The sequence below is a fragment of the Lepidochelys olivacea genome (genome assembly GCF_965140295.1).
Source record: "Lepidochelys olivacea isolate rLepOli2 genome assembly, chromosome: 1".
Classification (NCBI taxonomy): Eukaryota; Metazoa; Chordata; order Testudines; family Cheloniidae; genus Lepidochelys; species Lepidochelys olivacea.
This window is the reverse complement of record NC_140411.1, coordinates 286,908,745-286,931,277: the sequence shown is the minus strand read 5'-3', so window position 1 is coordinate 286,931,277 and position 22,533 is coordinate 286,908,745. Positions and strand designations below refer to the sequence as shown.

The 22,533-nt window shown below is 37.6% G+C and overlaps 1 protein-coding gene across 3 annotated transcripts in view; it reads right to left on the bottom strand.

Moving 5' to 3' along the window:
* Positions 1-1,548: 1,548 nt before the first annotated feature.
* ZFC3H1 (zinc finger C3H1-type containing) overlaps positions 1,549-22,533 on the bottom strand; it is a 59,177-nt gene continuing 38,192 nt past the window's right edge. For all 3 annotated transcript variants that reach the window (XM_084638126.1, XM_084638127.1, XM_084638128.1), the window contains exons 22-35: positions 18,225-18,411; positions 17,424-17,615; positions 15,586-15,823; positions 14,080-14,185; positions 13,793-13,991; positions 13,179-13,273; positions 12,129-12,239; positions 9,271-9,375; positions 8,995-9,160; positions 7,060-7,160; positions 5,333-5,434; positions 4,695-4,734; positions 2,530-2,592; positions 1,549-2,403 (exon numbers count right to left, since the gene is read on the bottom strand). In XM_084638126.1, coding sequence (XP_084494252.1) covers positions 2,266-2,403; positions 2,530-2,592; positions 4,695-4,734; positions 5,333-5,434; positions 7,060-7,160; positions 8,995-9,160; positions 9,271-9,375; positions 12,129-12,239; positions 13,179-13,273; positions 13,793-13,991; positions 14,080-14,185; positions 15,586-15,823; positions 17,424-17,615; positions 18,225-18,411 — 1,843 coding nt within the window. In that variant the 3' untranslated portion in view covers positions 1,549-2,265. The remainder of the gene's footprint in view (positions 2,404-2,529; positions 2,593-4,694; positions 4,735-5,332; positions 5,435-7,059; positions 7,161-8,994; positions 9,161-9,270; positions 9,376-12,128; positions 12,240-13,178; positions 13,274-13,792; positions 13,992-14,079; positions 14,186-15,585; positions 15,824-17,423; positions 17,616-18,224; positions 18,412-22,533) is intronic.

Genomic DNA, 22,533 nt, shown 5'->3' with positions numbered 1-22,533 from the left:
TTACTATTAGGCAAGGGGATTTCCTCCAATGCTCCCCACTCCCATTCTCCATCCACTGTATTGTAGTTTAAATAAATTACTTAAATAATTGAAACCAGCGTGATTATATTGTGTTATTTTGACAAATAAAATACGCAGAATTTTAAAATACTGTGCACAGAATTTAATTTTTTTCCCCATGAGTAGTGTTTCCCTGAAATAGGGCATACATAAAAATGCCATGGATGCTGTCAGTCATTAATGAAGTTTTAAATGCATTTTGAAAAAATACTTATGTAGCACATGCTAAAAACTTTCATACCGAGGCTTTTAATATTTTGAACAGAACAAAACATTGATTGTATTTTAATTTCCTACTGTGTGGTCTACATCAGATTCATTCAAAACTAAATAGTTTTGAGCACTTCTGACTTCGTTTAACTAAAACAGAGCTTGGATTTATTGTTAGATTTTTTTCTGATGCTGCCTTACCGAAACAATAAATGTAATAACCAGTCTTTTTGAACAGGCAATTATTTGAAGTTTTACTTGTTTCTATAAATCAGGTGTATAAGTATGTGGAAGAACAGAATCTTTCCCTGTTGCCCTGGTTTAGGACTGGTATTTTTTCCACTTAAGGCAAGATTACCTTGGCGCATCCAAGAACCACAAACTTCAAGAAAAAATAATTGTTAATGAACTGATGTCATGAACCATCTCCCCTCATTTCCAAATTTGAGGATTACCTACCCTCCGATTTGTGATCAAATCATCTTTGTGGCACCTGTACAAATTATTCATATGGAAGTAATAGTACAGGAATGGCCAATCTTACTGACCCTCTGAGCCACATAATCTTCAGAAATTTGTCCATGTCTTGCGACTCTCAATCTGCCCCGTGGGGTGGCACCTGCCAGGGCGCAGGGCCTCTGCCACAATGCACCCCCATGAGGCTAAAGCCATTAGACCCCCCGCTCCCTGCAGGGAAGAAGCCCCAAGTCCCACCACCCCTGCTGCAGGGGGGAAGCCCTGAGCTCTTTCCCCCGCCCCCACCCGCCCAGTCTGGTAGGGGGAGAATGGGGAGGTGTAATTTGATTTGCACATGGATACAAGGGAGGGAACTAGTACCACGTGACCAACCAGTTCCAGCAAATGCTTGTCAGTTCACTGGAGTGGCAGAAATATCCCATTTTGTAGTGTGTGTCAGGAGGCCCTTTCTCAAAGTCCTATATCATTAAAGGATAGAATTATGGAATTAAAAAATGTCAGTTTCTATGACACAGTATCTTGTATTTTGTAGGGCTGGAATAAGTGCTGTCAGTGGTGACTGTCAAACCATGATAAAGTGTTTGTATCTGTGGCAGAAGGAGGAAAGATCTTTTGTGGATATGAAAAATATTTCCCAGTCACAATAACTGTGACTATCTCAATCCCATTTTCATGTGATTAATAGAGAACAAATAATAAAGACAACAGCTTTCTTAAAAGTTAACTTATATTCAAAATATCTTTGTATAAACAACTAATACTACAGAGTAGTATCTTAATACAAAACAGTTCAATATTAACTGTTCTTTAAACTGTTAAACTTTATTATAAATTAAAATTTCTTTACAAAAAAATTGCACATAATAATTGACCACTCTTTTTTCTGATGCACTGGCATTTGCAATAGTTTCTTTAATCTTCAAGTTTAATAGTCTCTGCCATGAGTCCAGAATGCAGAAAGGGCAGTAAACAACCCTCTTAGAGCCTTCAAGTGCAAGAAGCATACTTGAGGCCCTGGCAGTTACGCTTTCCTTAAGAGCGGCTGCTTTTGTTTTAAATCCTGTAATGAAAAAAATCTCAAAAAGGTTTAAAAAAGGAAAAAACCAAAGTGGACTGCTTGCTTTTTACTGTAAACACAGTCCAGTACTTAACCCCAAACACAGATCTCTCAGGCATCAGCGAGAGTGTCAAGTGAATCAGGAACAGCACAAGATAAAGAAAAAGGAAAATAAAAGGAAAACATTAAAAAAAAGTCTGTCATTTTGATTAACTATACTTACGTACATGATGTTATGAGATTCTGGCAGGGCCCAGAAGCAGGCCAAACAGGGAGTTCAATTATCCAGAGAGAGGAGGGTCATGTTAATTGCTTCCAGGTTCAAGGAAAGCAGATTGGAGACTTGATATGCTCAGCAATGCTCATCTGCCTGACACAGAGCTTAGGCATGGATCAGCCTGAAGATTCATTCAAATGATTTTGGCATTTAATAGGACTTAGGACTGACTGCACGCCAGCATTCAGTGATTCTTGCTTTCTGTTCTGTAAGTGTTTAAATTTAAAAGCTCATCTAGGCTGACTCCAACCTCTTGGCACTTGGAAACTAGTTTTCTCAGGTTATCAGTTTTACCTCCTCCTGATGCTTCAAACAAGAGTTGCTGTAAGAGATGGGGGAAGCAGATATAAGATTTAGCCAGAGCTTGAGCATCACCACATCTATGGATATGGGATATGCAGAAAATTTATATGAAACCTCAAAGTGAAACATAAGGAGAAAACATTACATCTTTCCACAGTGTTGCACATAGAGGTAACTTCTGAAAGGCTCTCTGATATAAATGATGGACCTGTAAAATAAAAACAAATACCAAGATAATGCTGCTCAATGTATTCAGAAAAACAACACAAACATTTAAAGCACATAGAACGGTCTCAATAAGATTTCTGCGTACAAAAAAATAATCTTATAAGAAAATGTAGGTTGCGAACTCAAGCAGTCAGAAGTTAGGAAATGCCAGATTTAAGCCTGCCTGTGCTTTAATTCTGACCCTTGAGTGCACATTAGTATGATTAATTACATGATTACATACTATTTTTTCCACAAAATCCCTGCCTCTGTCATTGCACAGGAGGCATGATGCTCAGGGAATGAAGCAGATGTTCAATATCTTTTTCTCCTCATCATTCAATGTGTGGCCCCATGTCTTGCTTACTACATACCATCCAAATCCAGCACTGCATACAGAATTAACTGCCTCATGGGCTTCTGCGTATGGCATTCATCATTGTATTATCTCGGTCTCACACATTAATGCACTTACTTTCACAACTCCCCTGTGACACAGATTATTATTATTCCCATTTTATAGATAGGAACAGGGAGATTAAGGCAAAGTTTATGAAAGTCCCCACCAATCTGCGGTGTCTGAGTGACCGATCCTCAAATTGAAACACCTAATCCATTTCTTGCACTTTTAGAACAGGCTATGTTCAAATCACTGTACAGACATTAATCCTCAGAACACCTCTGGGAGGCAGATGGATAAGCATTATTCCCATTTCACGGGTAGGGATTCTTTGTCTAAGTGCCATGTCAGAGGAAATCAGTGGCAGAATCAGAATTCAGAACCACTGTAATGAGATGCTGGGGAGGGTGCATAAGAAGTGCTACTGGACTATTAAAAAGTATTTTTGGCCAACCATATAGTGAGCCTACACAAGTTGATGGCATTTCTCAGTATGTTTGGATGTAATGTGATAGCTTTTTGATCAGATGTGGCATTTACTTCCAAATTTCAGGGAACACTGAAAAAATCGAAAAACGGGGAAGTGCGGGGGGACCACAGACCTCCTGGCCTTTGGTCAGCAGACCCAGAAACTTCAGCCAGGTCTACATGGGTATGTCTACACTGCAATTAAATACCTGTAGCTGGCCCATGTCAGCCGACTCTGGCTCGCAGAGCTCAGGCTAAGGGGCTGTTTTATTGCAGTGTTGACATTCAGGCTCACTCTGGAATTCCCCCATTTTCCAGGGTCCTAGAGCCCAGGCTCCATCCCAAACCTGAACGTCTACGTTACAATTAAACAGCCCTTTAGCCCAAGCCCCAGTCAGCTGGCACAGGCCAGCTGTAGGTTTTTAATTATAGTGTAGATATACCTTAACTGTCTATAAACCAAAGAACCAGTTGATGGCATAACAATACACACTCATCTCAGGTCTGGCCATCCTCCCAAGAGTATATGTTGACACTCTGAATGACTCTCCTAGCCAGAAAGAAAAGAAACTGGGGGGCACACACAGAAACCCTGGCAGGAGGATAAGGGCGGGTTGGGGAGGAGCACACAGAGTTTCTGGAATGTCGAGGGGGTAGTCTAGGGAGGATGTTGCAGGGACTCCTTAATGTCTGCATGAGCTTGGCCTACAGAAGCTATGAAGTATGTGACCCTCTAGTTACTGTTCTTCTCAAAACAAAGTGTGCTGTGTGAAATACAGCTAGCCAATGACTAACTTAACCAGCTTCACTGCCTAATCTGAACTGAATTTCAAGAGGCCAGAAACGACACCTCTCTGATACCAGAACCATACCTCTGCCAATTTGAAGTCCTGCTGCAAATGATGGAGATGATAGAGATCTTCAAAAATTTTCATTTTATTTATAATGAAAAAATTTTAAGCAACGTACAAATTGGTGTCACTCCTAATAATACAGTTTTTCTTTCAAACATTGTTAGAAGTATTGTTACTCCCACAATTCAATTCTGCAAAATGAGCTGCCGAAAATATTCCTTGTATTTGAAGTATCTGTTTCTGGTTTATGCCCAGAACATTTCAACTACCCCAAAATAGACTTCATTTTATAAAATGGCCTATGCTGTGTGTGCAGCCAGGTACACTGACAGTTTCACAGAATTTTCTTTGTTAAAATGATCAGTTACAATGTTAACTTACCTCTCTCTGTCCCTTTAGAAAGCACTCGGCAGCAATGGCTCTGAGAAAAAGAAATACACAAAAATAATTTAACCATGCACGGAACTAAATGCCATTATTGGCAGAATATTGATTGTGGGATGGGATTGCAAACGCCCTGAAAGTAACAGACTAACTTCCAATGATGATAATCTATAGTGAAAAGAACGAAGAAGAAAAAAAAAGTAGCCATTTTTTAAAACAACCTTACATGAGCAAGACATTTCAGTGGTTCCCCATTATGAACAAACACTGAAGAAAATGATCAGTTGAGCATCACTGGATAATGGAGATTATTGCTATTGTGATATATAAAAGGGAGGGTAGAGAGGAGGAGGAGACAGAAGTCAATAATTTAATAATTAAAATACATTTTCTATATTTATCCAAACAATAATTGCCTATATATTTTTTCTACATGGAAACTAAATGATTCATTTTACATTAAAAATGTCAGTACCTCTGCCTGTCTGAACCAACTGTTGAAAGTCTAAAAATAATGAAAAAAAGGCCTTCCAGTATAAATCCAATTTGAAGGACATTTCAGATTTACCTTTGTGATGCAAACCTTATAAACAAAAGTAATATCTATGAAAACAGGTTTATGATTGTTGCATTACATTTTCCAGGTGGCCAGGCATGTTGGGATATTATATGTAAACATCTTGGCTTGCAGTTTCAGTATCTGAATATTGTTCTCTTCCCAAAGTTGTTGAAGCAGCCTGTAAAGGACATTCAAGGGAAGTAAGTACAGCTCTTATCATAAGCTTACATTAAAGATACAACCATGTTGATCTAAGGTATGATGCACTTATGTGCATAGTGACACCACCAATTACTAGGTCAGCTGAAAAAAGTTATTGGAGGCAAACGTTTAGGGAATCACAACAAAGTGTGTGGTCAGAGATACATAAAGCATGCTCTTGGTGCACTATGAGGTCAGAGGTCAAAATTCTAGTCTTCAGCATGTGTGAGGTGGGTATACAACTCCAAGAAGAGAGGTATGCTAAAGAGCTTCAAATGGCATCTACAGTTTTATGTGTCTAGGAACTAACAGCATGAAATTAGATCTCTCTATATCCAGTCTGTAAATGTGAAGCATCCGATGAAGTGAGCTGTAGCTCACGAAAGCTTATGCTCAATTTATTTGGTTAGTCTCTAAGGTCCCACTAGTACGCCTTTTCTTTTTGTGAATACAGACTAACACGGCTGCTACTCTGAAATATGTAAATACAGACACTCCTAGCAAAGGATACAAGTTCTACTTAGGTAGCAAACATTTCTAGTAAGTGCATCCCAGCAGTACCATTATAAACAGGTTTTGGTGAGGAATTTATTTCTTGGCTGCAAAAAAAAAAAATCCAGCCATTTAATCTTGTGTGTCATTTAAAAAATATTAAAAGATTTCCGGCCATTGATCCATAACAAGGAAAAGGGAGAGCTCTGGGATTTCTCAGCCTATAAAATAAGAAGCTGACCATTTAAGCTATAGATGTACACGACAAATAACAATGCCTTTTTTAGAGCTATGCCCAGTCTGAGTAAATATGCATTTTGAAACATTTCATAAATACGAATCATTCCCATCTGTTGCATCAACTGAAAATTCTTATAAACAGGAAAGAAGAAATTAAAGACAAATTATAATTTTTTTATAAAAAAAAATCTGAACAAATGTTAAGGTAGGGTTCAAACCAGCCCTATCACACTCCAACGTATCTACATATTCTTTGTCCTCTGTTGAAGCAACATTTTGAATAGACAGTGGTTGTATGTCTTAAAAAACATTTAACTTTTCCCTAGTGTTTCTCTACTCACTCCAAAAAGAGAGTCTGGAGCGTCTAGCCTTCTGACCACACACCCCAGATAGCACGATGAAAGTTACCAATACTTTTAAGTCACTTTTTAGCCCTTCTGTAGATGGAACAGAATTCTGTCAGGCACTGGGATACGACTGGTAAGATGCCAAAATGCCAGGGTGTTCTTCGGCAGGATGCAGAAAAGGAGTAATTGCAGTTTATTAACTTGTCCTCTTTTCAAACACCTACATTTTACTGGTCACCACAACACTTGTCTTTATTCTCTCTCTCTCTCCTATTATATTAAAAGATGTTCATACCAAGCATTTATTTTAAAAGGAATTTTACTTGTATTCTGGCCGATACATGGATATACTGAACCTGAACCTCTCCTTTGCTAGACTCTTATACAAAGAACTTTGTTCAAGTTTTGGAGTGTTTTTTGTTTTTTTTTTTAATACATTGAATTCCCAACTGCAACAGCGCGAACTAGTCTTAAGAGACATAGAACTGGTTAGCAATATACACCCTTAAGTTTATTTTCCTACCTCAGTGCAAGTCCAGGATTGGTAGGCATAGAAGAGCAAAACCGTTCCAAGGTTTTGGAATGTTGAGACTTTGGAACACAGCTCAAATAAAAGAAAATTACCTGTAAAATTCAAAGATAAAAGTGAATCCAATTTAAAAGGGTATGAATTCTAGTTGCTGGTAATTTTGATGAGAAATACAATTATTGGAACATGAATCTTAAGCATGAACCTTAACAATAACTGTTTATTTGGCAGAAACAATTACTATATTTTACCTAGAAGTTTAATTTTTAAACTGAATAAAATCTCAAGTCCATTACAGTGAAACTTCCCCCCCAGCCTCCAGAAAGAAATGTGGTCTTCAGATTAGCAAAGTCACAATTATTATTGTAAAAAATTAATAAAACTCAAAATAGATGATGCTCAAGATGAGGATTTTTTCAGCTTAAACTTCATGAGTAAAATTTTCAAAAGCAGCTACGTTATTCCGGCACTTTTGAAAATGTTACCATGTGTGTATAACACTATATTCTTTCCCAATTAAAAAGACACTCACACACCCATCCAGCAGGATTTCCATTCAAATTTAGCAACTTCTGTCGTAACTGTATAAACACAAGTTTTGAACAATTTGCTCAATGTCCTTCACAGCAGCAGCACAGGGTGCCCTACAACTAAACAATAAGGCCATATACTTAGCTTACGGAATTCGTCATAGTTCCGTTGAAGTCAGTGAACTATACCAATTTACACTAGCCAAGTAAACATATGAAATCTCTTACGGAACAGGGAAGGAGATGGCATGGAATTGTTTAATTACTAGATAGTAAGTAATACATTAGTATGTAGTGTTATTCAGACAAAAAATCCTTATACTTTACTGCATTAGGGCACGCGTGCCCATACAGTGACACTATCAAATCACTTGTTCTGTCCTGAAACAGTTCTGAAGGAAGCGTTTCAGATAGTTATTTAGGTAGAATTGCCCTCTGAGTGCTCCAGGTTCTTCTATCTTGCTGATCATTCCTTAAGCATATTTCAGGGACTTACTCTCTCCTTTCTTGTTGCTATCCCTTGAGATTTTGTGCTAGCTCCTCTTTTACACTTGGACCTTATCCATTCCCATAAATTTTAACTACCACCTCTATCTAGATAATTCCCAACACTACCTCTTCCCACTCTTCCCTCTTCACATTCATTTATCTCCAACCATCTCTCAGACATCCCATCTTGGATGCCTTGTTGCCACTCCACACACCCTCCAAAATGGTCTTACCTCCTAATTTTGCTGAACTACCCCCTTAAAAAAAAATGAAGTCACAACTCCAGTACCCTTCCAGTCTCCCACTATTATAGCCACCCTCTTTGTAGACTTTTTCCACTGCACACCATGAAGTCTCTTCCTCTCATGACCAAAACAGAAACAAAAAACACCCTATCTTTTCCTCTCTGCAAACACACACATCCACTCCGATCAAATTTTGCCTTAACTACTATAACTTTCTCTTTAGTCTTATCCTCTTCTCATCGCCCCAATTTATTTAAAAATTTCATTGCTGATGTGATATTGCTGTCTTGCTGGTGTAGAGCAACTTCCTCCTTAAATTTCTTCACTTTTTGTCTCACTGGATTTAATTCCAGCTCAACCTCACCTTTAAGAACGCATATAATCTTGTTACCAACAATATTTCTGTTCTAATTTCTTCCTTCTCCTACCACTCTTCCAAACAATTTTTTCCATTTATCTTTATGCCCTCCATGCTCAGAAAAGTCTCCCTTGTTCACTGCTTATTCACTCTCTTCCCTAAATTCACATTTTTTAAGAAACTGGGAAATGCTAAGAGAAAATATAAGCTTGGAGTGCTCTAACTCAATAAGTTAGTTAAGAACATTTGCTAAAAGGTCATTAGCAACACACATTTTTACATACAATTGGTTACTGAAAATTCTTACCCTATTATGAAACTCATAATTGGTCCAGTAATCAGCAGTGCTAAAAGGAATAGGGTATCGGGTGGGAACTGTAACTAGACATCTGTTCACTAGATCAGTAAAAAGCTTGAATTCTTGAACTTTATTGTTGGATCCAACAACTTTGCTATTGAGAAAAACAAGGTAACTGCAAAAAAAAAACACAAAAAAACAAAAGAAAACCACATTGACACTTCCAAAGGCCTTAGTTTTACAACTGTGAAATTAGGTAGCTTTCCCCCCTTCATTTAAACTTACTCCATCCAAATGTTCTGCACCGTTTCCTGCTGCATCACTGCTCCTAGAGCTGCTTCATAAGCATCCAATGCTTCACCAACACTTGCATGAAGAGACTGGCATAAACTGTTTGTTTTAAAAGTTAAAAAGCATTATGCCTTAGTGGGTTTGCTCTTATTTTGTATATTAAATAAAAGAGAGAAGGACAATGCAGAGTTTAACATTTCACAAAGGCAGAAGTGAAATCATTAATATTGCTAAAATAAGCCCAATTTCAATTTTATCAGTTATAATTTATAAAAATGACTAATCTTTCAGCAGTTAACGACTAATAGTTTGTAAACTAAATAGGTATTTATAATGCATTTAAATAAAGATTAAAAGTTTCTCTTACCTGTACATTTCTACTCTTGAAAAGTACCTTTCTTTCTGCCAATCCTTACCTAAGAGTGTTCTCTGACTGCTGCAGACTGGAGACAGGTAACCAGAGTTTCCCTCTGGAAAGCTCCACAACAACAAAATTCCAAAATGTATAATTAAATGTACATAGCAATTTAACTATGATTGCTAGTTAAACACTAAGGGTTCAGAAACAACACTGGAGGGGAAACAGTAAACAGCAAATATATGGACACCCTCCGCTAAGAAGAGCAAGAAAAAAAAAAGTCAAACAATGGTCAATAAACATTTAATATTGTTTTTCTGCTCCCAGAAGAAGGGGAGGATTAGACTGATGGACATAACTTTTCCAAGATGAGAGATTAACAGAGGAGAAATTTCTGACAGACACTCATCCACCAATCTATGCTTAGGGGTTTAGCTAGGAGTTTGCTAAGAAGTCTTTGGCTAAGTAGGTTATAAGAAAAAAATGCATTCACAAACTGGAGGGGGGAGCGGGAGAGTATAGCAATGAAATATAACTAGATAGCTAAATGAGCCCTCTGGCACAGCATGAAGAACGATGTCAAAGGCAGCACAGTGGATAACCAAAGGCCCTGTGTATAGTACTTGGAGAAGGTGTGAACAAAGGACCAAGTCACTAGTCACAAAAGTCACATGCTCTTTCCAAGTGAATGTTGTTGCTCCTTGATCCTTTCAGGTTTTGGTATTTCCACTTTGTGTGATTGTATAATACAGCAATGCACCTGACAAGATGAACTTTGAAATCATTTGTCCTTTGCATCTGAAAAGGAAAGAGAGGCACCTGCTGACTTCCTGAGTCCTTCCATCGTTTAAGATTTGTCTTCACAGCTCAGCAGGGCATAGCTAAAGATGCTGTACAGCTCAACTTTATCAAGAAGGCTGATAAAGCTCAATGATTCTCCTTGATGAAATTTATTATTCTTAGAAACATCAATCATGGATAGGAAATAAGATACAGACTCATATGAGGGGATGGTCTGTGCCTACATGATGTACAAGGCTTCTAAAATGGGTGTTTCCTAATCATGGCAGGCATAGATTGTTTTTATGATTCAAGAAGCTAAAAACGTGTATGTGGAATGCAAGACTGAGCTCACTGTCCAGACAGCAAGTTGTCCATAGGTGCTTGATGAATCTTCAGTATACTTATTCCCAGTGCTAAAGGGGATGTGTTGTCCTGAATAAAATTCAGGATATACTGAATCCTGGTGCATATTAGTTGTAGCACAGAATCATAGAATATCAGAGTTGGAAGGGACCTCAGGAGATCATCTAGTCCAACCCGCAGCTCAAAACAGGACCAATCCCCAATTTTTTTTGCCCCAGATCCCTAAATGGCCCCTTCAAGGATTGAACTCACAACCCTGGGTTTAGCAGGCCAGTGCTAAAACCACTGAGCTATCCCTCCCTTCTGATACAAATAATAAATAACATGCAAAAAAGAACAGTGTATCATGGAGGCCTCATTGTACTAGGTACTGAGAGATGCACAATTCCTTCTCCAAACAGCTTACCATCTAATCTGAAACAATGCAACAAATGCAGCTAGGTAAAACAGCAGATGTACGCTTCGAGGGGAGGGTTTTAATCTTTGCTAGCTTCAAAGAAACCTTCCACCAGTAAGTAAGCATTCATTTGGAGAGTTATCCTAGCTCAGCCTCTCTATTCAAAAAGCCATGCAGTCAATCATGGAGATGGCATAAAGCCAGACCATGAAGTAGGCTTCTTCCATGACAGCACAAGAGAGTATCCCAATGACATTGCCTATACTAAAAGAAGGGTCCTCTTTGGCTGCCTGGGTGTTACCATGACAGCTAGTATCTTCTCCTGGCAAATCTTGAATATCCTTGCTTTCAGACGCAACAATAGGAAAAACAAAGTAGATCATAAGTGCATGACTGGGATCTGTCACCTTTACACATCGCTTTCTTCTTGAGGAAAACCATGTCCGTGGCATTTTCTTTTGTTGAGAAGAGATCTGTCTCTGGAAAGTCCCAACTTTTAGAACATGCATGTCCTTACTGTAGGAAGACTGGGCCAACGAGGCTGGGGAAGAAGAATGCTGAAGAACCAAGCAAAGGCAAAATAGGGAAATGGGAAAAACCTAGAACGAGAAGTGGAGATAGCTGAAACAGAGAAAGGAAGAAAAGTTTAAAAAAAAGTCACTGGCACTTTTGGTAGAGATAAGCCACAGCCATGTTCTGGCACAGCAAGGACAGAACCTCTGGAACTTTTCCCAAGTGTGAGCCTTTGATGACATCCTCATTTACAGCTCCATAAATCTATCCCGGTTCTGCAGCAGCCAGGGAAGCTTCTAGAAGGACTGGTGGATTAGTCATTCAGAAAGAACCCAATATAATACACACTTAAGTATGTACAATGCACTCTTAAATTATAAAATCTTTTATAAAAAGAATGTTTACTGTTCATTTTTCAGAGGCTATAAAAATTCTCACCAGTAGATCTGCCACAAAAATGGTACTTGCTGGTTTAAAATATCATCTGTAAGATGTCCTTTATACAGAGGTGATGTAAATTCAATTGGCATTGGAAAATTCAAGAGATACCTAAAACAAAAATATGCACATACTTGAACATGAACTGCTTCTCATATATAGAAATAATCCTGACCAGACAAATATTTACTGGTATACTTTAGAAATACACTTCACACCTCACATTCAAAATAGATAATGTGTACCTAGCATCAGCTTTCTAAAAATATTACTTAGGCTTATAAAATCTAAACAGCAATTTTAAAAAACATCCTCCTTTTTTCTTTTTATTCTGCATCAAGAAAGATACTAGACTATATAAAAACTGCGAACACTGAGCTTCTTTACATCTGTTCTTGATGCAGACATATGTTTCCTTTTTCATATTATATGTATGTCAACCCTTTATAACTGAAAATTATCTACGTTTGATCAGCTTGTGGAAAAAATAAAAATTCCATTACCACCATTAAGCTGACAGTATATAAAAACTGAAGGTGAAATTCAGGTTTATTTGATTTGAATGGAGCTACTCTTGTGCTTAAAGTTACGCGCATAACTGGATTGGGGCTTTATGCAGGTACCTAAACAGATTTAGGAGTGTAATTTTAGGCACACCACTTTAATATTTTTGGCCTAAATATTCAGCATATTTCTATTCCTCATCCCAAAAATCAAGGAAATGAAACCACCAGTAGATGTTAAAATAAACAAAGACCAACTTAACTGTAAACTACCTTGCACTGCTCAGATTAAATGATCAGAAATGACATGGTTAAATAAGGAAAGTGCAAACCTTAGAACAGTGCAATATCTAATGGATTGTAAAACGTAGACACAATGTAAATTAAAAATGGAGTTTTAACAACTCTAGATTGCCTTGCTTTTGTGGGAACGAGTCCGTTGATAGTTTTGCAATTTTAATAAAAATCAGATACTTTACAATTTATTGTATTATATGACACCATAATTATATCAGTATGAATTAAATAATGCCTTCTCCAATCCTACCGTAATAGATCCATGGGACTGTGTTCCTGACATACATTCTCAAAGAAGGCTGCGACAAATTCTTGAAACAATGGAGGAATACTGTCTGCCCTTTTCTGTTTTAAAAGTAAATTAGACATTACGTAAGACTTCTGTCAGCCTACAGCACATAAGTTAAAAAAATTCATTAAACTATTTCTTAAAGGAGTACTTTCCCTTGAATCTTTCAAGGAGCAATATAATTAAATTATATCAAAGGGCAGGTAACAGGAAGAGACGAGATAATGCACTAATGCGTTTACATTGTGACATCTTCTACTTTTCTTGCACAAGGATGCGGTCTGGACACAGGACTGGGAGTCAGTTACTCAAGTTCTGAACCCAATTCTCACATCAATTCTTCCTATTTGCTTGCGCAAGTTACTCAATTTCCCTGCTCCTATTTCCCCAACTATAAAATGAGGATGACACATCACAGGTATTTTGCAAGTGTTAGTTACATTTTGTTAAGTGCTTTCAAGATTGAAAATACTACAAGAGTGCTAAGTATTAGTATTAACTACATATTGCAAGGTACAAATATACTCATTTTACAGAATACATAAGCCGCAAAACCAATGAGGGTGTTTTTTTACCTGGGAGATGAGAAATTTGCACATATGATAAAAAACTTGGGCATTTTGAGGATTTTTCTCAAATGCTGTAAGCCACACAGCATAGGCTTTGTCATGCTGTTCCATCCGCAAGTATAAAGTAACCAGCGCTTCCAGCAACTGACAGTTGACAGGGCATAACTCCAGCAATGAGATGCACAGTTCTATAGCAGCCTCCCACCTTAAATAAAACAGTTAAAAGTTTAAAAAAAGAAAGTGCTGAACTAAATATCCTTATACAAGTGTTCTGTCTGGTAACCTGTTCTTACCTTTCCAGTAACTGCTGCAGAGCAATCATGTTTCTGTAAAGTGGAAGGCAGATAGCTATTCTTTCATCAGCTCCAAGATTTTCATCAGTACATGTTTGTACTGCATCTAAAAAGAGACAAAAAAAGTTTAAAATCAAGCCTGTAAATATAAGCTTAAATACAGATTTAAATAAGTTAAGTTTTACACAAATCTATACAACACGTTTAAGTTGATTTTTACCTATGAATTAGGGAAAGGAAACGTGACCTTCGGAAAAGTTGTTTTCAGATAGTTAACGTGTAATTCGAGAATGAAGACTTTCTTACCTAATAATTTTCTGGTAATGCCTCTCACCTGTGGAATTCAGACGGGCTGCCATGTTCTTAGCGGAGGCTCCAGGATTAAGTCCCTCCCTTCATTTCAGGATACCAGAAATTCAGCAGCAGCACAAGCAAGTGGTTCAATTTCTCCCAACCACTTTGTTTTATAAAAGTTTTTCTTTAGTTTTTGTGCAACAAGGACTTCATTTCAACTTTCAGCTTTCCTCCCCACTCTCCTGAGCTGAGGAATCACTAGAGCATAGAGGCTCGAATCCCTTGGTGCAGCACCTTTCTAGTGGACTCCCTCTACCCCCACCACAACTGCCGAGACCACCTTCAAGCACCAAGTCAAGTCCAAGACATGGTACAGGTAGCCTGGGTAGAATTTGACTTTTATTAAAAAAAGTAATTCTGACTGAAAAAAAATCAATGTTAATTTAAATAAAAAATCCTTAAAAATATTCACAGTTGTGGGAAGGTATGTGGGGGAGATCAGAATTATTTAATGACCGTAGATGTTGAGGTTCAGAAAGTTAAAGCTTTATAACCGTTAAACACAACTTGTCATCATGTCATCAAAATATTTAAAAAAGAATTTTAAAAAAGTCCTTAAATCCAACTCCAATAAGTTCTCTAGTGGCATTTTTTTACTTTGCCTATCTGTAAATTTTGTTCTTCATCAATAGAAATTTTTGTGGATCTGTGTGTTCCGTGAAATGAAGTTTTCAGATAATTTACCAATAAAAACTAATCCTTCCAAACCTAGCTATCAGCAGCTTTTCAGGAACCTCGAAGGGTGACCTATGCACACTGTTGCAAGCCACAAACACTGGATCTATTAGTCCATGGGGCTTTTGAGTTGGACTCAAGCTGGGGCTTCACTTCCCACTGCCCTGCCTGAAGCCATGACTTCACCACAGAAGGCTTAGCTGGGAGCATGAGGACATGAGGATTCCCAGAGAGAGGAGAATTTCTTACAGGATGCTAGGAGTAAGTCTTGCCAACTCCAGAGGATGTGTCCCCGAAAAAGATAAAAGCTAGTGTGTCTCCTTCATACATCAATAATTTGTACCACCAACAAGCAAGCGGTTTAATCAGAGTCTAAACCTTTTCCTTCCCATCCTGAGTTCCACAGGTGAGAGGCACTGCCCATTTGAATGAGGAGAGCAGCAGTGCAGCAGCAAAGTTATGTAGTAAATAACTTACCTTCAAACACAGCTAACAACATATCAGGATTGGTCTTCACATCTTGAACTGTTTGCCATGGTATTAAAAACGGCTCTTTGTTCATTATCCTTGAAGGGTTGGCATTAGCAGGATCATAAAACTTAACAGGGAGAACACTGAATTCAATTAGATGTATATAAGCTAGCCAAGCCAAGCAGCGGTCACTTATGGTGAGGCGTTCTGCTATTATCTTTTCATTAGCTGATTTTAAAGCATTCTGTAAAGGTAAAAGACAAACGGGATTATATTTTTGACTGATATGCTCTACATAGGAGATCAGTATATTTTGAGATCTGAAAATGAGAGAAACAATGAGGAAACGTGAAGTTTCCATGTTCTCAAAAGCTCTCATGATGACAGAAAGGTAACCCAAAGACAGACCTGGAGCCAATATCTAGTCTCCTTACTCATGGAAGCAGCTCAAGTACACATAAGGCAAACATGTAATATGGCCCTTGAACAGCATAATACTACGGGCTTAGACGATGACAATGACAAGGACCTGTCTTACTCAGAGAAGTGAAGTGACCATACAAAAATGGACTTTGTACTCAGCATCTCTTCTCCCTGCACGTATTCTATCCTATCTATTTACCTGAAGACAGATTTGCACAGATGTCACTGAGGGCAGTAGTACGCCTTCAGACTCTGCTACTAGTGCTATATGCAAGTCTGAAAGTAGTCTAATATGACTGGCACATCAGAAATAAAGTATGTGATGACTGGCAGACAAAAATCTTTGTGTTTGAACGAAGTACACGTGCTCCGGAATAAATGACGCACAAAAAATAGAGATGTACAATATCACGTTTAGAATAATTTTTAGGGCAGACTAGCCCCAAGACATAAAAGACTTACCTAAACTGGTAGGGTTAGAAAAAAGCATTACAAAACAAATTTTAAAAACCCATGTGACTAAGAAAATCCCCTTGCTGGTAGGCATGAACCACTGAAGTATGCAGCTATTATATCTCCCTTTTGCTAGGAGCAGACATCAAAGTTTTGTTTCCCATTTCCAACTGCTAGCAGGTCATACCTAGTAATGATCAGAACTAGTCTTTCAGGACATCTTTCTACATTTCACATATAAGTAGCAAAGCCCTGTCATTGCTGTATTTTTTGCAGCCATGGAAAAGGACCACTAACTCCTCTATTGATTGTGGAAAGTGAAAAGAAAACAAAATCACACACATGCATAATGTTTTCAAAGGATGATGTAAAGGACAAGGAACGAAGGACAAATAAATAATTCCGCCACCCAAAGAAGTTAAAATATCACCCAAAATTTTACAATGGTTCAAATATTAAACACAGTATTTAAAATAATTTTTGTAAAAATTGTTAAGAAATCACCAACACTAGATTGGCTTGAAAGGGCCTTGGACTATTAAATTAGGATAATGAATAAAGATACCTTACAAACTGTAACAATCAATGTTGCTACTTTGCAATACATGTTCCAAGTTGTAAGATAAAAATTCAATAAACTTTTTTTTAAAGACAGTCTTTTAGCAACAATTCATGCAATCAAGAGGGAATTCTCCTCGTTTTAAAAAAGTTTTAAAAATTTAATCAAAATCTGCCTTATTAACACATGCACAAAAGCATCCCTCCAATTGTATCAACTTTCTACCAATAAATGGGATAACTTGTCTGGTACTGGAACTACCAGAATTCTAGGCACCACAAAGAAGTAAAGGAAAAAGGCAATTCTTTGGACACTTAAATGAAAAAACAAAACAAAAAAAACCAACACATAATTAGTATTTAAGCATCCAGTATAATAGGGGTTAAAATGTGTGTAACTTGATAGCCACCTGAAGTAGAGCAAGAGCATTTTGATGTCTTCCTGTAAACATGCTTAAGTGAACTCTGTACAGCAGGGTCTCCAGCAGCTGAAAGGACAGGAGATCAGAGTTTTCTTCACCCTCTGTACTTTCCATTAGGAACTGCAGCATTCTCCCACATACATAGTCCTTTCCATCAAAAGAGTTTTCCAGGTTCAAAAACTAGATAGAAATATTTCACACAAGTAATTATTAGGGGGAAAACTTCAGTACAGTTACTAAGGCTAAAAGCTATATAAATCACTATATTTTATTCACATGAACAACTACTAGCAAACTGTTAGGGTTCAAATACGATGCTCTTTTTTATTTACTGTGTTTTTAGATATTACCTCAATGAAACACCACTCCATTCAAATGTTATTGAAAATCAATATTCACAAAAGGCAAAGAAATTTCAAGTTAAATTGAGGTTTAACTTAAAAAACCAAACACACACACACATACACCTTTGTATCTAGGAAACGCAACACCTTGCTTTAGATAAATTTGATCATCAAATCAAATGCAATAGGAACTGGACCCTGCTAAGGACAGCACTGTAAACTTAACTGTGAATTTCCTTGCTTTTTATCATTATATTAGATCTTTTTAAAAGCTAAGGTATTAGGCACAGGGGAAAAAGAGAAGAAAAAAAGGAAAAAAAAAAAAAAAAAAGATACCCTCTCCCTGTTACACACTAAAATTCACTGCTTACCTATAGTATTGGTATATTTTTGCACTATATTATATATAGGTGCTTGAAGTACATAGTGTTATTTTGTTTCTTACCGTCCACCAGATTTGGTAAGTAGGCGCATACTCTACTGCTGTCTCGCACATCTCCTGCACTTCCTCCTTGGTTCCTCTTTTTGAGAACAGCTTGAGGTAATGACACCAGATTTCAGGGTTCTCTTTGTTGTTTTCTAGTGCTCGAGCCAGAACATTTAAAGCAGAATCCAAGCACTCAGAAGATGAACTGTGAAGAAAAAAATTGGGCCAATATATTACATCTCAATGTTTTCTTAAAGTGAAGAGTGGACTTAGTAACTTTTAGAGCTCATTCGAGATAGAACGTTTCAGAGGGAGGCATATCAAATGAACAGAAATTAGAATTTTTTTAAAGAAGTGTTTTAAATGCTTCTTGCCATTATAAAATGGAGGACTGCAAAAAGACCACACTTTTTTCATATTTATATGAACTGCATACTATTATCACATACTCTACAAAAGGACAGGAGTATCAGCTCCTTGGAAGAAGATGCCAGTTAACAGGATGTGGTTAACTTGAACAGGGGTTATCCATGGCCTGAGGTCTCCCACTTTCTGACCCAGAAAGAAGCTAAAAAACATTCTAGCTTAGTAGAAACATTTCAAAAGTTAAATGAAGCAAGAAGTTGGATTTCACTCTTTGGCAAGATTTTATCTGTTATATACAGCACATGTGGGATATTACTCTTTACTGCAGACTAGAATGCACGTCACGTTATTTCGCTCTTTTACTCTTGCCCAGTTTTAAGCCACAACTTTTCCCCCCTTTTGGGGGTAATTAACTACTCACCACATTTAAGTAACACAAGTATAGTTCTTGGAAGAACTGCCAATCAAGTGATGGACTGCATATGTGGTTTGCAGTTTATAAACATCAAGTAACTTCCATAAAACTATAGAGAGCTTCTCAGGCTAGTCTTATTTATTCTATTTGAGGGATGGATATTTATTTATTTAGGAATTATTTTACACAGACCTAAATGATTGTGTTTATGCAAGAAGATTCAAAAGAAGATTAAAACACCTCATCTGTGCTTTTGGTCATGTATACAAACCTCTGAAATTACTTATATGCAAAACAGACTTTCCACTGTGTATCTCAACAAATCAAAAGCATTGCAAATCAGCTAATGGACTTATATTCACAAGTCATAATGGGCCTGTTCATCTCTTAACAGCCAGATCATCAGGAGAGTTGTTTCAGAGAAGGAAGTTCTATCCTGCCCACTGGTACTCCTTCCCCTGCAGCCCTCAGAACAACTTGTGTCCATGTTTTTAAGGAATGCAGCGTACATTTAGAGTGCTCTACAATGTAACTAAACAATTTCTGATTAAGAGTCCATGTATATGATAACTTGCTAGAAGGCTGTACCAAACTATCAATGCATCCTTGGTAGTATAGAGCTGTGGTCCCCAAACTTATTACTGCAGTTCCCTTACAGATATTTAAGAACTTGGGCGGGGGGTCCCCACAACCAGATACCCTCCTTTAAAAAAACAAAAAAACCCACACACATCAACTCAGGACACCAGATTCAAGAGGGACACTAGAATTTGGACAGTTGTGCAACTTTACTCAATTTCATAAAGTTTAATTATCTAATCCAATCTGGGTTTTTAGAACTATAATTTGAACATATGGATTTTTTGCATGTTAGGACACAGCCTAAGATTTTAGTGAGAAGAATGGGCCTGTTTCAAACTGCATAGGGGCTGTACAATGTTTGCTGTCAGACATAGTTTTCCAAATTTAAATGATTTCTATGTTAGTTTTCACAGAAATCATTCCTGAAAACCCAGAATCACAGAAATAACTGGAAGCGAAGGGAAGCAGCACTGCCAGGAATTTTATTAAAAAAGCTTGACTATAAACCTTGCAATGTCCTAATTGCTATTTCTGCCACTTCCTTTATTCATGCTGAAACCCCACTGTTCCTTCTAGTCATAGCTGCAGTCCTGTCAATACACAGCCCCCTCCCAACCCAAGTTAAGTCCTTCATCTGCTATGAAGGTATCCAAAACTTTAGTATTTCCTCACTGGTTGTTCAGACTGGGATTTCTTTGCAAAATAAAAGTTCTTCAACCTATTGTACCTATTTTGGCAAATCTCACATAACACAGAAGATGAGACAAATTGGCTCTGTCTGGATTCTTCAAGCTGCAGTGCAAAATACTGCCTCTTCCTAATTGTTCTATCAAGTGGTCATAGGCATTTTCACATGGTCATCAGTGTGTCAACAGATGGCATCGTTTGACACAGGAATGGTTTTTAGTGCTATTGCTGCTTGTTCCCTAATCATAATTTTATACACATCTGTTTCTTTTGGAAATATAAGGGTCTTGCTAAGGGTGTGTGCTTGTTTGCATTTTGGAATTCACATGGTCACAACAGGAGTTTCTTCAAAGGCTTTCTGAGGAACTGCTTCTTTAGCAGCAACTATTTTTGCCACTTAAATTCTTCCTCTTTCTTAAGGGGAAAAAAAAATTGCTACTCGTGTTTGGTTTCCCTGGCCTCATACTTTCATTTACTAACACTTAAGCAAATGACACCTATTGTTGTCGTGCACTTTCCACAGTCACATCAAAACATGAACATCCAAACAACGTAACTATCACAACATCTACTTTTCTTCCTTTTCCGTTTAACTTGATTTAAATCATCACCTTCTTCAGCTGAATGTTTGCTACATGTAGGCTTAGCCCTTGGTAAAAGTCACTCCATTATAAAAAGATGCACCTATCTCTCCTTCATTTCCCTTCCCTTATCTGTGAATGCTATTGCTTTTAGCACTGGAAGTCTCTTTGCCCTCCACGCCAGCAGGACTTCCAGTTGAGAGTCTTCCTGCTCAGTGCTTCCCCACAGCAGAGTCTCTGTGCTAAAGGCCCCCTGCAGGACCAGAGGGCACAGAGAAGCTCCCAGTTCCGGAAACAGGAGTAACTTTAGGAGCAGACCAGTGGTTTTCAAACCTTTTTCGTTTGAAGACCCCTAAAAATTTTCAGATGGAGGTGCAGACCTCTTTGGAAATCTTAGACATAATCTGTGGACCCCTAGTGGGTTGAAAACCATTAGTGCACACCAATAGATAAGATGAAGGTGATTTTTTAAGCCTCATCTAATAGTCAGTTAATTGGGCAGGGGGAGGGGGGGGGGAGAACACTGATTAAAAAATTTTCCCCAAATGCTCATGGCTCCCCCATGAATCTCTCAGTTTGGCAAGCACTGATACAGAGGTTGTGAATCACTGTACTTCCTCACGTAAACCAGCTTTGTACCCACTGTTCACATTGCAATTACAGTCAATACAGAAGCTTGTTAAAATACTCCATCCTAGCATTAACAAGTTAACGAAACTCAAAGTTTTGATTCCAACAGTAGTAACTCCTCTGCTGGGATGTGCCTGGTGAGTTTTTATTGAACTCAGTAAGTGGTTAGGTTAGGCCAAAGTATACATAACACAAACCCACACAATGCGGTAGGTGGGGCTCAACTGCAGTTGTTGTGGTTATCTAAATGTTAAATTTTGAAGACTAAATTTCTTGATTTGTTTAAATTAACTTTTTTTGCACTGAATTTTAAGTTTATTTTTCAAGGAAATTTGCAAAAACCCAAATGTTCATACACCAGAACATGCATGCTATTTGAAATATACATCCATACATGTGCAGGCTTGCACATATCTGGATAATTAAAACTACATACTTAATTTGGTAAGTTACATATTTCACATGATGCTATTTTCACTTCATTATAAGCAAGTACTGCCTCCCAAACTGATAAGGCATAAATTCCTCATTGAAGATTACACACACACCAAATTTGAAATTGTAGAGCTCAAAAATCAAGATTTTTCTTTAAGCGTGGAGGAAGAGGTATATTCATGTGCTGATACTAAGGAATGAAGTGCTAAATTTTGTCCATGATTTCCAAATAATTCACATTTAGACAGAAAATTTAATCCTGAAGAATGTATGTCTGAAAAAACTTCTGAAAAGGGAAGCTTATTAAATATTTATAGTACAGTAGTATCCAGAGGCCTGAGTCAGGATGAGGGTCTCTTTTGCTATGGCTTACACAAACACACATGAAGAGACAATCTCATTCCAGAACAGTTTATGATTTAAGAAACTTAGAATGAAACAGCCTACTCAACCTAAGTGACCAAGTTGCTACTGGGATGCTTTTACCATAAAATAAAAAAACATATTGATTCTCTAATTCCTATCAGTTAAGGAAAATGAAAAAAACTTAGTTACTAAGAATTCCAAAGGCAAGAAAATTACAACATGAAAAACACACTGGAGTTAGGTTACCATTTTCCCCACGTACTCC